At 42.7% G+C, this 13,263-nt stretch overlaps 1 protein-coding gene across 6 annotated transcripts in view; it reads right to left on the bottom strand.

The window, feature by feature from the left end:
- mcf2la (mcf.2 cell line derived transforming sequence-like a) overlaps window positions 1-13,263 on the bottom strand; it is a 38,668-nt gene that overhangs the window by 4,504 nt on the left and 20,901 nt on the right. For 5 of the 6 annotated variants that reach the window (XM_008426939.3, XM_017302709.2, XM_017302715.2 and 2 more), the window contains exons 3-26: window positions 12,960-13,074; window positions 10,961-11,051; window positions 5,314-5,427; window positions 4,980-5,096; window positions 4,752-4,901; window positions 4,332-4,456; window positions 4,103-4,217; window positions 3,904-4,023; window positions 3,355-3,546; window positions 3,094-3,285; window positions 2,858-3,011; window positions 2,722-2,774; window positions 2,552-2,631; window positions 2,389-2,455; window positions 2,198-2,313; window positions 2,024-2,093; window positions 1,824-1,916; window positions 1,648-1,740; window positions 1,446-1,571; window positions 933-1,154; window positions 758-850; window positions 560-638; window positions 412-478; window positions 96-202 (exon numbers count right to left, since the gene is read on the bottom strand). In XM_008426939.3, the coding sequence (XP_008425161.3) occupies window positions 96-202; window positions 412-478; window positions 560-638; window positions 758-850; window positions 933-1,154; window positions 1,446-1,571; window positions 1,648-1,740; window positions 1,824-1,916; window positions 2,024-2,093; window positions 2,198-2,313; window positions 2,389-2,455; window positions 2,552-2,631; window positions 2,722-2,774; window positions 2,858-3,011; window positions 3,094-3,285; window positions 3,355-3,546; window positions 3,904-4,023; window positions 4,103-4,217; window positions 4,332-4,456; window positions 4,752-4,901; window positions 4,980-5,096; window positions 5,314-5,427; window positions 10,961-11,051; window positions 12,960-13,074 (2,751 nt within the window). Of the gene's footprint in view, window positions 1-95; window positions 203-411; window positions 479-559; window positions 639-757; window positions 851-932; window positions 1,155-1,445; window positions 1,572-1,647; window positions 1,741-1,823; window positions 1,917-2,023; window positions 2,094-2,197; window positions 2,314-2,388; window positions 2,456-2,551; window positions 2,632-2,721; window positions 2,775-2,857; window positions 3,012-3,093; window positions 3,286-3,354; window positions 3,547-3,903; window positions 4,024-4,102; window positions 4,218-4,331; window positions 4,457-4,751; window positions 4,902-4,979; window positions 5,097-5,313; window positions 5,428-6,929; window positions 7,073-7,149; window positions 7,695-10,960; window positions 11,052-12,959; window positions 13,075-13,263 lie in introns of those variants that run through there. The other variant, XM_017302717.2, reaches the window with a different exon arrangement.

Genomic DNA, 13,263 nt, shown 5'->3' on the forward strand with positions numbered 1-13,263 from the left:
CATAGCAGCCTTCAGCAGAGACAGGGGACGATTTTAAAAAGCCCTGCAGCCGCGATTGAGTTTGTTGTTTTCACGAGGCGTGGCGACAAATTTACCTTTATGTTTTGGCGAGGGACACGAGTTCCCCTCTGAGGTCGGGTTTGGCTCCACCTTCTTCTCGTCCTGCTTCCTCTGGTTCTTCTGAGCGCTGCTGCGGAACGGGCTGCAGGAGACAAATGGGCGGCTTCACACACGGCTACAAAATTCGGATTTCTCCTGTTTTGCCAACACGTTTTTAGATTGTAAGTTACATTTTAACACCTGAGAAAGATAACCTGGGCAAATACTAAAAGCAACTTTTTCGCCTACGTGGGAAAGGTAAGAAATTATTTAATAAAACTCAAGATCTTTCAAAGTAATCTGTAACCCCACCTGAGGGAGACAGAGGAGTTATTGCTGGTGGGATTCGGAGAGTCCGAGCTCTTCTGCTGGGTGGCGTCTGAAACACACGACAGTTTGCTACAGAGACGAGCCGCAGGCGCGTTGCAGGAAACGGAGAGCGCAAAGCAAACCGGCCTACCTCTGCAGGCTTTGAGCTGCTGAGTCAGAACCTTGCGGATCTCGTTCACCCAGGCCGTTTTAATCTCTGCAGTCGGAGCCTGGAAGAAGAAGCAAACCAGAATATTCCTCTGTTTGTTCTGCAGATTTACAGGCGGGTCTGCAGAGGCAGCTGATTTGTTTTTTGTTTTTTTTGTGTGTGTTTTTTTTTGTGTGTTACCTGCACTATGAAGACCTCTTCTCTGGAATTGGACCAAATCTCAAACTTCTTGTTGTCACCTTTAGCATTCTCTGTGATGCCCACCGCACTCATCTGCACATAAACCCCCCCATAGACAGACACGTTAAGCTGCAACAAGGACACGACGGCGATGAGAGAACGACGTGAGGCTTACGCTAAGCGAGTGCTTGAAGCTGTACGAGGGCGCTTTCTCGTAGCCTTCCCCGTTCTCCTCCCTCTTTTTGCAGAAGAGCAGAGCTTTCTCGTGCAGGAACAGGTGCCTCTGCATGGGCTTGAACCTGGCCAGGTCCTTGACCTTCGCGTGACCTTTTTTGTGCTCCGTCCAGACGCTGAAGGAGCCCTGCATCAGCAGACGGCCCAGATCCGACAGGTTGCCCTGGGAGAAGAAAAGGCGGCAGCGTTTTTATTGAAAAGGTGTCTTTATTCATTTTTATCTGTCTTAATTAACGTTTAATTATTCTATTTTGTGCTTCAGATATTTATCTTTATCTGAGAAAGTGTTGTTACCGTTTTTATTACTAATCTTTTTTTTTCTAAGGCATTGAAATTGGCATTGTGATGCTGTGATTGTATGTTTTGTCAAATTCGCTTCTTTGGGAACCATTGGAGTTAAATGACTTGTGATTTAAAAAAATGAAATAAATAACCGAGTGAACGTCATGCAAACCTCGTATCCTGTGATGGCGATGAGATGCATTGAGTCGTTGACGGCTTTCAGGATTCCCAAGATGGAGGAGAGCGCCTCCTGCAGGTCGTCGGCACCGTCACAGCCCTTACTGTACTTCAACAACTCCTGAAGGAAAACAACGGGCGGTGAGTCATACTGCTCAATGTTTGTTTTATTAAAAATTGATAACGGGGTTGCTCACTTTTAGCAGTAGCTGGTACTTTGTGATTCTCTGGACGGGTTTGAGGAGGTAGGAGTCCAAACCGAGTTTGTGTTCCAGCTTCTTCTGGCACTCCTAAAACCACAAAAACGAAAGTCAACGGAAACACTCAGGGCTGCATTTCTCCCGGAAGAGACGTGAGGAGGAAGCCGTCAAACCTGGAAGAAGGCACAGTCTGAGCATTGTCTCCACAAGCTCTCCGAGCGAGGTTTGTTCTGGCAGTAGGCCTCGTAGATCTGCAAGTCTTTCATCTGGAGGGGAGCGGCAACAGAACGTGCAGTTCTTTGGTAAAGCAAATGTTTGTTTGTTGTGGGTAATTACGGAAAAAAAGAAAGAAAAAGAGAGAAAAAAATCATACCCGTTCTAAAAAGCAGCGGCCTACAAGTTCTGGGCAGTCCGTGTACGCTTCCAGATCCTTCAGGAACGTCCTGGGGAGAAAAACGAAACACTCCGATTAGTGGGAAGAAAAAAAACCCAAAAACAATGTTGATTTAAGTTCCAACAGATAGAAAAAGCACACTGATAACTGTACCTTTTATGAAACTGATAAATTTCCGGCATGTTCCCAAACAGGATGTCCTTCTTGCTCTGCAGGGTGCTGGGGATTAGGTGAGCCATGATGGGGTTGTCCATCTCTGCTGCGTAACCCTGAGCAGAACATCAGCGAATCAATGCCACGATCCGGCGCCCAGCACCGGGCTGCGGGCAAAACGCAGCGCTCACCTCCAGAACGCACAGGAGCTCCTCAACATACGCCCTCTCCGTCTCAAGCAGCTCGTTCATCACGTGCCTGGAAGCCGAGGAAATGAAACAAACAAAGGATTCAGACGGATCCGAATTAGCCTCAGCTGTCAGTTATTAGATTACAGTTCTGAGGACGACTTACCGACGAAGTACTGCCAGGTTTTCCTCTTCTTCTGAAAGGGAAGCGTGTCTTGTGCCGCCATTGTGTACGGGAGACTCGCCCTAAATATTTACAGAAGAAGAAACCTCCGTAAACGCAGCGCTTCATACATATTTTATTGGCATTTTAACAATTACAGTTTTTTTTTTTACCTTTTTGCAGAGCGCACTATCTGCTGAGTACCTCCTCTCTTTTCTCTCTGGATCTGGAAAGCAGATTCGTTTTCACATTTTAACCACTTCATTCACATGACGTTTAGCTGCATCCATTCATTCCCTGGAGACTCACTGGGAGAGGAGAGCGGAGACTTGACCTCCGGTCTCGGTGCCACTGGCTGTACTGGTCTGGTTTGCTTGGCGGCGAGTTTCTTCAGGCTAACTCGTCTCTTCTCAAACATCTCCTGAACGGAGCTCTGCTTCTGGAAAACCTTATCCATGTGGTCCTGATCGAGGAAGAGTCCAACTTCAACACTGCTGCATGTCATGTTTTCATAAAACTCCCAGAGGGAAATCTCATCCTCTCACCCTGAGTTGAGGATTAAGCACGGCCTCGTACTGACAGCAGATGGCGCCGCGGTCCGAGATGGTGTGCAGAGCCGCCGTATCCAGGTAGCGCTCCAGCTCCTGCAGAGCCGCCTCGGCTCCGTCCTGAGACTGACAGCGGTCCACCGGCTGGTTAGCCAACAGCAGGATCCCATCCTCGCACCACTCTGATGCCTGCAAGAAAAACGTTTTCAGCGCTTTGTCCAGATTTCCTTATTCCTGACGTTGTTCCGGTAGCGGTACCTTCTCCAGGGCGTGGTGCAGCTCCCGGGCCCTGAGCAGGAGGCCCTTCTTGCTCCGCAGAGTGGAGCCGATCACCTCGCACACTCCTCTCAGCTCGCTGCACTTGGGCCGGATGCTGTCCTCGGCGTAGTGAGAGTTTTCTATCAGTCTCTCCCCCTCGCTGGCCAGAGACAAGGCGAGGTCCATCAGCTCCTGATAAAACAAAACACAAACAAATGGTGTGTCGATAAAACACTAGATGGAACAGTGTGTGTATCACTGACTGATAATGGACCCATCATTTTAATGCCAATAAATCTGCCTGTAGTCGTTTATTTTGACTGAAATGTTGCCAATCCTTTCTCTTCCGTTACTCAGTTGTGCACCACTTTGTTTTCCGTCAATTACATAAAATCCTACTGAACCACGTTGAAGTTTGCAGTTGTAACGTGGCGACAAAATCCACAAATAATCATGTTGTGTGAATTCTTCTGCAAGGACGTGCAGTGCCCTCCTCTAAACACTGAATTAAAATGCTCTAATTTATTTTTCTTGTACTGGGGATCTTACACAAGCCTTCTCCTCGTGGCTGCTGAGCTCTCGCAGGACGTGCTCTGCGTGGGCGGGGCTTATGCTGACTTCGGAGAAACCCGACAGGCGCTCGAACATCACGTCAAGCTGGGGACGCACCTAAGGAAACAAGAAGGCGCTTCGTTTACTTAAAAGTTTGCTTCCCACTGGTGCGAGCGGGGCACAAAGGGCGACTAACTTCACGGAAGTGCTTCTCGAAGTGGCGGAGCTGCAGACACTGCTCCAGCTTGGTGCGGTGACGCTCCCAGAAGTCATCAAACGCCGTTTCTGTTTCGTCCAACTGACCCATGAGTCTGAAGCGGGGTTTATGAAATAAAGAAGCAGACTTGTTGAGGAGCAATTTCTTTGTTTGTTTGTAGAAAAAGCGAATTATCAGTTTTTTGGATGCGTCCATCCCATTTATGCACCTCTGAACAGTCGCCAAGTTCTCCATTTCATCTTGTGTCATGCTGTAATCAGGGTCCGTCTGTAGAGGCTCGTTGATGCAAGCCAGCAGACGCCCGCCTTGAGACAGCGCCACCTTCAGGTCCTCCTAGGAATTGGAAAGATACTTTTTAGCAAACAAACTAAATAACCAATATTTTTTTAAACTTTCTTATTTTAGCCTTGTTAAGTAAATGGGTTCACCCTGATTCTACTTTCAAGTAAAACTTAATAAATATTCTTGGTGATATGAAAGCAAAAAAAAAAAACACAAAAGTTTAGAAGACTTCACATCACTTAGGATAACTAGATACTTTTATATTAAACAGAAACTGCTTGCCGTAGATTTATGTAAATATAATCCTGTTTCAAATATTTATGAAAGAGGAAAGGGGACTGCCAACCTTCATTGTGTCTTTCTGCAGTGTGTGCTTGTGCAGCAGGTCCAAGGTGGCCTCTGCATCATTGGGTAACTCCGTCTCTGCGAGCTCGGTGCCAAACGCCTGCAGCGTCTGTGCCACGGTCTTCACCATGAGGGCGAACGCCTCGATGGCCTGCGTAGAAATACAGGCGTTCCTTTAAAAAAAAACCTGTACCGGAGCCATGAATGTGCAGAAAACGCATCGGCATACGGTGCGGTGTGAGATCCAGCTGTCGTGGCAGTACTGCTGCGTGCCTCCCAGCTCTGTGGTCAGTTGCCCCGGGTCGATGTAGGCATGGAGCTCGGTCACTGTACTCAGCATCACCACCTGATAAAGACACGCAATCAGAGGAGATTCCAAGAAGGGGAGAAAAAAACGCATCTGAAGTCATTTTTTTTTATCTGGTTTTTCTGAGCCGCCCTTTCTAATGTCACCCTGGGCAACCGCCCGTGTGGTTACATCTAAAACCATCACTGTACACACTTAATAATCAGAGACGATAAATAAAACTAAGTGATCGAACATTCGCTGGTCATGTTGGCACCTTCATTTTGAAGTCATCCCTGTTGAACTTGAACAGGAAGTCCGAGAGAATCCGCTGGAACAGAGCAGTGGGACGCAACACCAGAACCAAGTGCAAGTTCCCTGGAAATGAACCCTGAGCGGGAGGGAAAAAAGGAACAAAAACATGTTTATTAGCCAGACTCTGTATGTTAAGAGAAGTTTTAATTTGTCAGATGTTTCCAATTTGGATTTTCTCCTAAGGTTTTCGATTTAAACCGTAGCTTTTCTAATCTTGTAAATCGGGTAATCCTTTGTTTTTAGTTCCCAATTAAATTTCTATGAATGAATGAATCACATTTTGTTTTTGTGGACACAGCTCCACAGAGAAAAGACACATAGGGCATTTGTGTTAAAGAAAATAATCAATACGTAATAAAGAATTCACAGCTGAATATTTTATTATTTATAATAAATAATAAAATATATAATATTATTATTTCATATTAAAATTTAATTAGAAATCTTCCAAGTTCTTGTTGGTGTGATGGTATAACTATGACATGAAAATTTTAAAAAATAGCAAAGAGAATAGAACATGCCACTAAAGTTAAGCAGATGTGTTCAGAAAATGGCTTGAAGCATTTTTATCTATAGTAGTCAGTTTGTGTTCACTTTTTGTCCCACTTTGTTTCTTTCTATTTCATAATGCTTTTGTCAAATTTTACTGTATAATATATTTGCACTTGAACCTAGGCCAAAGATTTTGTATTTTTGCAGTGTATTTATGTATTTAACATCAGGCTGCACAATATCATGATATGATGGCATTAACCTACATTTTTCTGATTTTTCCTCTTTATTTTCCTTCCTCAGGAGTTGCATTTCTGCATTCAGTTCTGCAACTGAACCGTAGCTTTTCTCTGACCGGTTCAAAAAATGCAGTGGAACCATTCGACAGACAGGGCAGAACCCAAGAGGCCACTCAGCTCAAAGACTTTATTGGATGTGGCTTCCTCTGAAACCCCTGAGTGAATTGCTCCTCCCTGTTAGATGGGATAAATCAATGCAGGCTGACATGTTACACACACAAACACAGGCGCGCACACACACACACGGCTGGAGGCGAGTTTAGGAAGACGCGTGACTAGATCATGATGCCATATAAAAGAAGAAGAAGAAAAAAGGAATTCCCACAGCTAATCTAGGAGAAATGATATTGTGAAAAACCTTTTTAAAAAAAAGCACAAAAAAAAAGCACAAAAAAAAAAGCTTTAATTTGTTTTTCCATTAATTAAAGGCTGGAAAATGTGACCCCTGATGTGCTGCTTTTCTTCAAACAGAAACACATTTTTCTTTTTAAAAAGTTCATATTTTTAACAAAAAGCCCTCTCGTTTCTAGAAGCAGCTCCACTCCTCCGCTAGCAGAAAACACGGTGAGCAACATATGTGTATCTGGAAGCCATTAAATTCAATCAACCCTGAGAGGTCCTGGTTTAATTTGTAGCCCTGCATTAACATGACAATGCGGCGAGCTGCTCGGTGCATCCCCCTGACACGCCGACACAGATATATGCTAATGCGCACACGCCTCTCCGGACCTGGGCTCTCGCGGATGAAAAGCACACATTAATAAATGATACGGATCAGGATGCTGACCGAGTTGATTTATATTCAGCCGGTGAGGAAGGACGGGCGGACAGGGAGGAACCTCTCCTGGCATGTCCTCTAATGACATCCACATGGTCCCGCTGGGAGTCCGGGCCGCCTGGATATTACACCTCCTCCCTCTGTTTTGGTGTCTAAAATGTGGAAAATGTTCTTTCCATTAGAAAGAAGGGACTTAGCTTCAATCCATACATCAAAAGCTATATTACACCTGCTTTTTTCCAGCTGATATTACATGTTGCAACATATTCGCCGTTTGTGTTTGCGCCCGCTGACAGAGCCATCTGCCATTCAGCCTGCAGCAACGCTCCTGCTCGGTTCAGTGGCTGCGGACGCATTACTCTGACTCCCAAAGGTGGGCTGCAACAAAGACAAAATGGTCCCTTTATGCAGCTTTATCCTGTTAGATTGTACTGGTGCCTCTGAAATAAAGCAAACGTTGTACATGGGGGTTTTGAAGGAACAAGTTGTAGAAGGAGAAGGATAAAAAGCAAAAACTGGCAGCCTGCATGATCCCCATATATGATTATTTAATAATAATAATTTGACACTGATGTGTTCAAAGCTGTAGCATCTTCTTATTTGTAAAACTTACGCGGATTACATTTGAAATAGTTATTGTTCGCGCTGGAGTTCTCATAAAATTACGACTTCCTCCTTCAAATATTATGACTTTATTCTCATAATTTAAAAAATGAAAAATGTGCCTTTCCCTAATACTGTTCCAAACAGAAGCTGTAAAACACGCTTCTCGAGCAAGATGGTCGCTCTGCAACACTGAAACATGGAGAACCCAAGGACTGTGACAGTAAAAAGAAAAAAAATCCAGATTTTCCCAAAATTTAATCTCTTAACATTTTTAAAATTCTAAATTTGAAGGACATTTTTTTGCAACAACTCAAATTTGCACGGTTGTGTTTAAATACTGGCTTAAACGTCTGCATCACAGCACAAAAACCGACATCCATAAGCAAAAATAAAAATGTTTATTGTTACTCCATCTACCAAATTCACATTAAAACTGTTGTTTATAAGGTTCAAACAATCAAAACACAAATTTTTGCTAAAAAACACAATGAAAAAGTCACACTGTATTTAATTAATTCCATCTTGTTGAAACAGAAAATTGCAAACCTTGACAAAGAGCACGTTTCACAAAGAGCGAGGAAGACAACCTTCACCTTTCAGTAAGAGTGAGCTTCATTGGTCAGGCGTGTCCAACAAAGGACGAACAGAGACTCAGCAAGGAGACGTTGTCCTCCCACCACCTGCCGTCAAAGCCTTCGGGTTATAATACAATTTCTGTCCACTGTGAATTTCTTGCTCTGCTTCATACATTAAAAATGAAGCGACTTCCACGTCTTTGAATAACAGATAAATGTAGATTTACACTAAATATATCAGATTTGTTGAAATTAAGCGTCTCATTCTCGTCTCCCCCCCGGTTCAACTTGAATGGCTTTTTTTTTCTTTTTCATTTCAGAATAAAACAAACAAGCCATTAGAAAAACAGAATCGGGACAGAATGAAGTGATTAACAATTAGGGAAAAAAAGAGAGATAAGAAGGAGGGATGAGGGGAGGAAGAGAGACCCTGCAGAGCAGCTTCTGCTTCCCTGCTGATAAACTCACCAACCACTCGAAACAATGTTATCGCACCGAAAGACATAAATCATCGCGGCTTCATCGCTGCAATCATCTCCACCTTTTGTTAGTTTTGTTTAACGAGAAGAGATTGATTAAAAATGGCAAGGAAAAAGGAAAAGGGGAAAAACCTACGAAATATGTTAAAGGAAACCTGCAAAAACACTTTAGTCCTTTAGTTTTACAGAAATATGAAAGACTGAACATGTTCAGAGCGCCTCTGCGAGGTGGATTTTGGTTGGAGGATGAAAAATCTCTTTCCGTTCCAGCCTGTGCTTCACCAGACGCTTTGTACGCCAGCGGGGAGAGCTCAATATTGATCTCCTGTTTGCCTCTTTAATAAATCATACTGCCGCTAATCAGGTAGTGACATTTGGTCAGGCTGCTCTGAAGGATATGATTATTAATTGTAGGATTTTATGATTTGCACTTCAGATCGGGCAGTGTTGTGTTGCTTTTTCAAATCTTAGCCTACTTCATGTGGTCAAAATGTGCCTACACTGCAAAAACACCAAATCTTACTAAGTTTATTTGGTCTAGTTTCTGGTCCAAATATCTTCGTACACTTGCAAGTAAATTAAAACGCTTGTTTTAAGTAAAAAAAAAAAAAAAAAAAAAGTATGAAAAATTACCAGATAAACACACAAACGAAACCAATCAGCAGACTGTGATTATGGTTCATTTTTACTGCCATGTTTGCATCTCAAGTGCTCAGATGTTTCTCTACAAGTGGAAGGAGTCTCATAACGGCTTATAGCCACTATGGGAATAGTTTCGCTCAAACAGAGCGATTAGGCTGGATGGTAATTAGTATCCTATTAGCATACATTTGCATAGATTTGCACAGACTGGTTGCAGACAGAGCGAGCATCCAGACAGCAGATGTGTAAGGTAAGGTGAAGCTTTTGTCCTCAAGCTGCTGGAGCTGCTTAGTAACATCCACACATGGTACAGGTGAAAAAAAAAAAAAAGTTATCAAAGTTATTTTTTCAAATAGCATGGGGTTCTTCCTAATGAAAATCAAAATAATGTAAGCAATTACAGTGTGACAATATTTTTTATTGTGTTAAACAGACAAATAAGTAGCTCAAATTATTTAAAAACAAAACAAAACAAAAAATGTGTCATGTTCATGTACACCAGAACAGGAGATTAGCTGTCTTAGAAGTGTTTATCTGATCTGTACAATAGTTTTTACAGTGTAATTGGGGATCTGGTGTGTACAAAAGGTGGAAACAGATCTGGGCAATCTCAATTTTATATAGTATTAAAAAGAATCTGGACCCAGTAAAGTTTTATTACACCGTCCCCTATCAGTACACAAAACCTTTTTTTTTTTTCTTTTACAGCGTAAACAAGGATGTAGAAGTCTGTGCAAAAGGTTTTTATAGCGCATAGAACAATTGAGCTATATAAAAGATTTTATTGCAATGCAAAAAAGGATGTGGTATAGGCAACCATTTTTTTACAGTGTATTTTATCTTTTTTTATCTACAGTAATAAAGATTTGGTCAATATAACTTTTTACAGTTTAAACAAGTTTTCAGGCCTTGGAGTCTCTTTGGGACTTTAAACATGTGCTTAGTTATTTTAGTTATTGTTAACCTTTACAATCTAAAGAGAACCTTTTACCCCCACCACATGTTTAAAGTCTCTTTGGGACTTTAAACATGTGCTTAGTTATTTTAGTTATTGTTAACCTTTACAATCTAAAGAGAACCTTTTACCCCCACCACATATAAAGAAAAATAATATCCCTTTAACAAAGAATTAATACATCAATATTTATGGAAAGTTTCTTCAAAGAAATATACTTGGAAAACCTACTAAAATCATCAATTTTGTTACTTTGTAAAACATTGAACATTTAAAAATGGTTCAATCCCTCTTCTGCTTATTCTAGATAAGGTGAGGATCATCTAGAAACAGGCTAAAAGGACACAGACAAAAAGATGTCAAAGGATTCGTCTAATGAGGAAAAAATTTGATGTGTGAATAACATCCGTTTCTGTTCCAACAGGAGACCGTCTCACATGTTGTGAGACGCTCCACCTCCCACTCCAGAATAATACGCTATTTTTAACTTCCCACCTCATTTCAACATCCAGGAAGACGCAGAGAGCTTCCACATGCCCTCACAACAACGCAGCTCATGAATAAGTAGCAGCACTGAAAACAATCTTAAAAAACATCTATTATTCTCAGTGGTGACACACTAAATTATACCCACAGACAGCTGACAGACCGCAGATCGGCGTGAAAACAAGCATTAAATCATGTAAAACCCAACGGCCAAACCAAAGCAGCCATTTGCGGTTTTACCAATGCACTTTCTCCATCAGTCACAAGCGTACAAACAAGACGGGACGGGGGTCTTACTGCAATGCGAAGCAGGGTGGCTCTGACGGCGGCCCATCGGTCCAGCCGTCTGTCGATGATCAGGATGAAGCCCTCTCCAGACGCTGCGACGCTGCAGGAGAGAGGCACCGTTATCGCAGGGGGAAAAGACACTTTGCCGCATTCGTGTGGCGGCTAGATAAGAAGAGGGTGTGCGGTGTTGAAGCGCTATATGGGACCAACGAGGGGGGCTAGGAGGTTAATTTGGATGCTGCATGCAGGACGTCTTCCGGTTTTGCAGATTCATGTTGCATTCATAGTAAGAATAGTTGTGTTGGGTGATGCTGACCACATTGGGGCTGCATTCACTGTGAGGTCATGACTTTTCAAGATGCACCAAACATGTTGGAACTGGATGATTTTCTTTTGGTTGACTCTGATTGGAGAGCAGAAGGGCATCAAAGTGAAAATTCCTACTATTTTTGGTCTAGAAACGTATCACACAGCATGCACTTTGCAGCACTTTTAGCGTTTTGATGCATGAATGATATTCTCTTTCATTTGATTGGCAGTTGATTTCAAACTTGCCACCTTTAATTTTAAGTAATGAGTCTGCAGCACGTCGTATCGCCGGACAGGGCATTTTTTCTCTTTTTTATACATTCTAATCCTTAAAATAAAAACACTTCAAAAATTGACCTGATCGGTGCAATAACTTTCAGCGGAACTCATCAATTTCCTCCCCATTTGAAGGCTCACGTAATGTAAATTCAGGAGAACTAGTTTAATTAGCTCACACCTGATTTCCGTTTCTTTTTTAGTGTTATCTTTTTATACATTTAGACTTAAACACATTCAGAGAATCGAGCTGGGTCCCAATGAAGGTCAGAGCCTCGCTACCAGCTGCCCGGCTGCCTGCAGTCATCATTTCTCACCGGCTGCGATTATGAGCAACCATTCTGATTACCATGGCAACCTTTTGGCACCGCATTAATGCGCTGTTGAGAGAGGAGGGAGAAAATCTGGCCATTCATTCCACAGGCAGAGCCATATGTAGCAGCCTCATTAAGCTAATGCTCCTAAGTGTGTGTGCGTGTGTGTGTGTGTGACAATGCCACATTTTTTGTGAAAGGTCTTGTTGAACAACATGACATGCACCCTGACACCTCCGAACACACACACACACACACTCAACGACGGTGAACAGAGTGTTCTGCCAACATGCTAACGCTGCAGAGCCGAACTCTCCGGCTGTCAGATGATGTACCGAGTTGAATGCTGCTGCAGCAAAATCCTCAATCCATCTCTGCTGGTAAAAACATCCAAATCCAAAGAGAAAAGGGGATGTGGAAAATCCAAATATTTCAGGGTGAAACGAAAGAGATCCTCAATATTCCATGATGATCATCCAATCGTCCTTAAATCTTGCTTATCCTGAGCTCATCCAGTTTTTTTGTTGGGTTTTTTTTTTTTTGTTTTGCCGTCTGTAGACGGAGAGGGGTGACCGTTCCCATCCTTGCAGAGCATCTCCCTCCTCCTCCTCCTCCTCCTCCTTTCTGCTCCTCCATCGGCTGCCTCAAAGCCCCTTCGGCCAATCACGGCCGAGCTCCGCAGCCTCTCATCCAATCGGAGCTCAGAGTGTGAGAGCAGAGAGAGGGAAGGGACTCAAGAGGGTGTTTGCGGTGGATGTTATATATGAAAGGTAATCAGGCATAGACAAAAAAAATGGATGTAGAGGAGTCATGTTGATAAACAGATGAATTATGTGTGAGAGAGGAAGATAGCATAAAGAGGAGAGTAAAGGGTTGATTCAAAAATAACAAAAGAGAACTTAAAGCAAATCCCAAATCATTCTTTAATTATATTTTATTGTAAAAAAAATAGTAAAAAAGTTCAAAAAAAAGTTTAATATTTCAAGATCAATTCCTTATTCTCTTTAAAATAATTCATTTCAGTCTTGTTACCCCTTTTCCTTGCGTTTAGTGTTGCAGCGCCATCTGTAGGCTCCACACAGTATTATTATACAAGCAGCTGCACTAACCTGGGGACGCTTGTGAGGTAGTGGAGCACGTTCTGCAGATCCTCCTCCGGCAGCTCACCGAACGCCGGGAACTCTGGGAGGAAGATGACGGGGTGGCCGTTGATCCCGCGACCCCCTGGAGACACAGAGGTCACGGAAGAGTCAATATTGACTTCTTAAACCCTCTTTAAGTCCTGGGTATAATGAGATTTAACAGGGTTATCTGTGAAAGATTTGTTTCTAGATAAACAAATAAACAGATGGCAAAAATGTATCAAAAAGCAATGAATTTCTTCACATTATAGTCACTGAGCTTAATGAACTC

The sequence above is a fragment of the Poecilia reticulata genome, chromosome 2 (assembly GCF_904066995.2).
Source record: "Poecilia reticulata chromosome 2, P_reticulata-male-v2, whole genome shotgun sequence".
NCBI classification, from domain to species: Eukaryota; Metazoa; Chordata; class Actinopteri; order Cyprinodontiformes; family Poeciliidae; genus Poecilia; species Poecilia reticulata.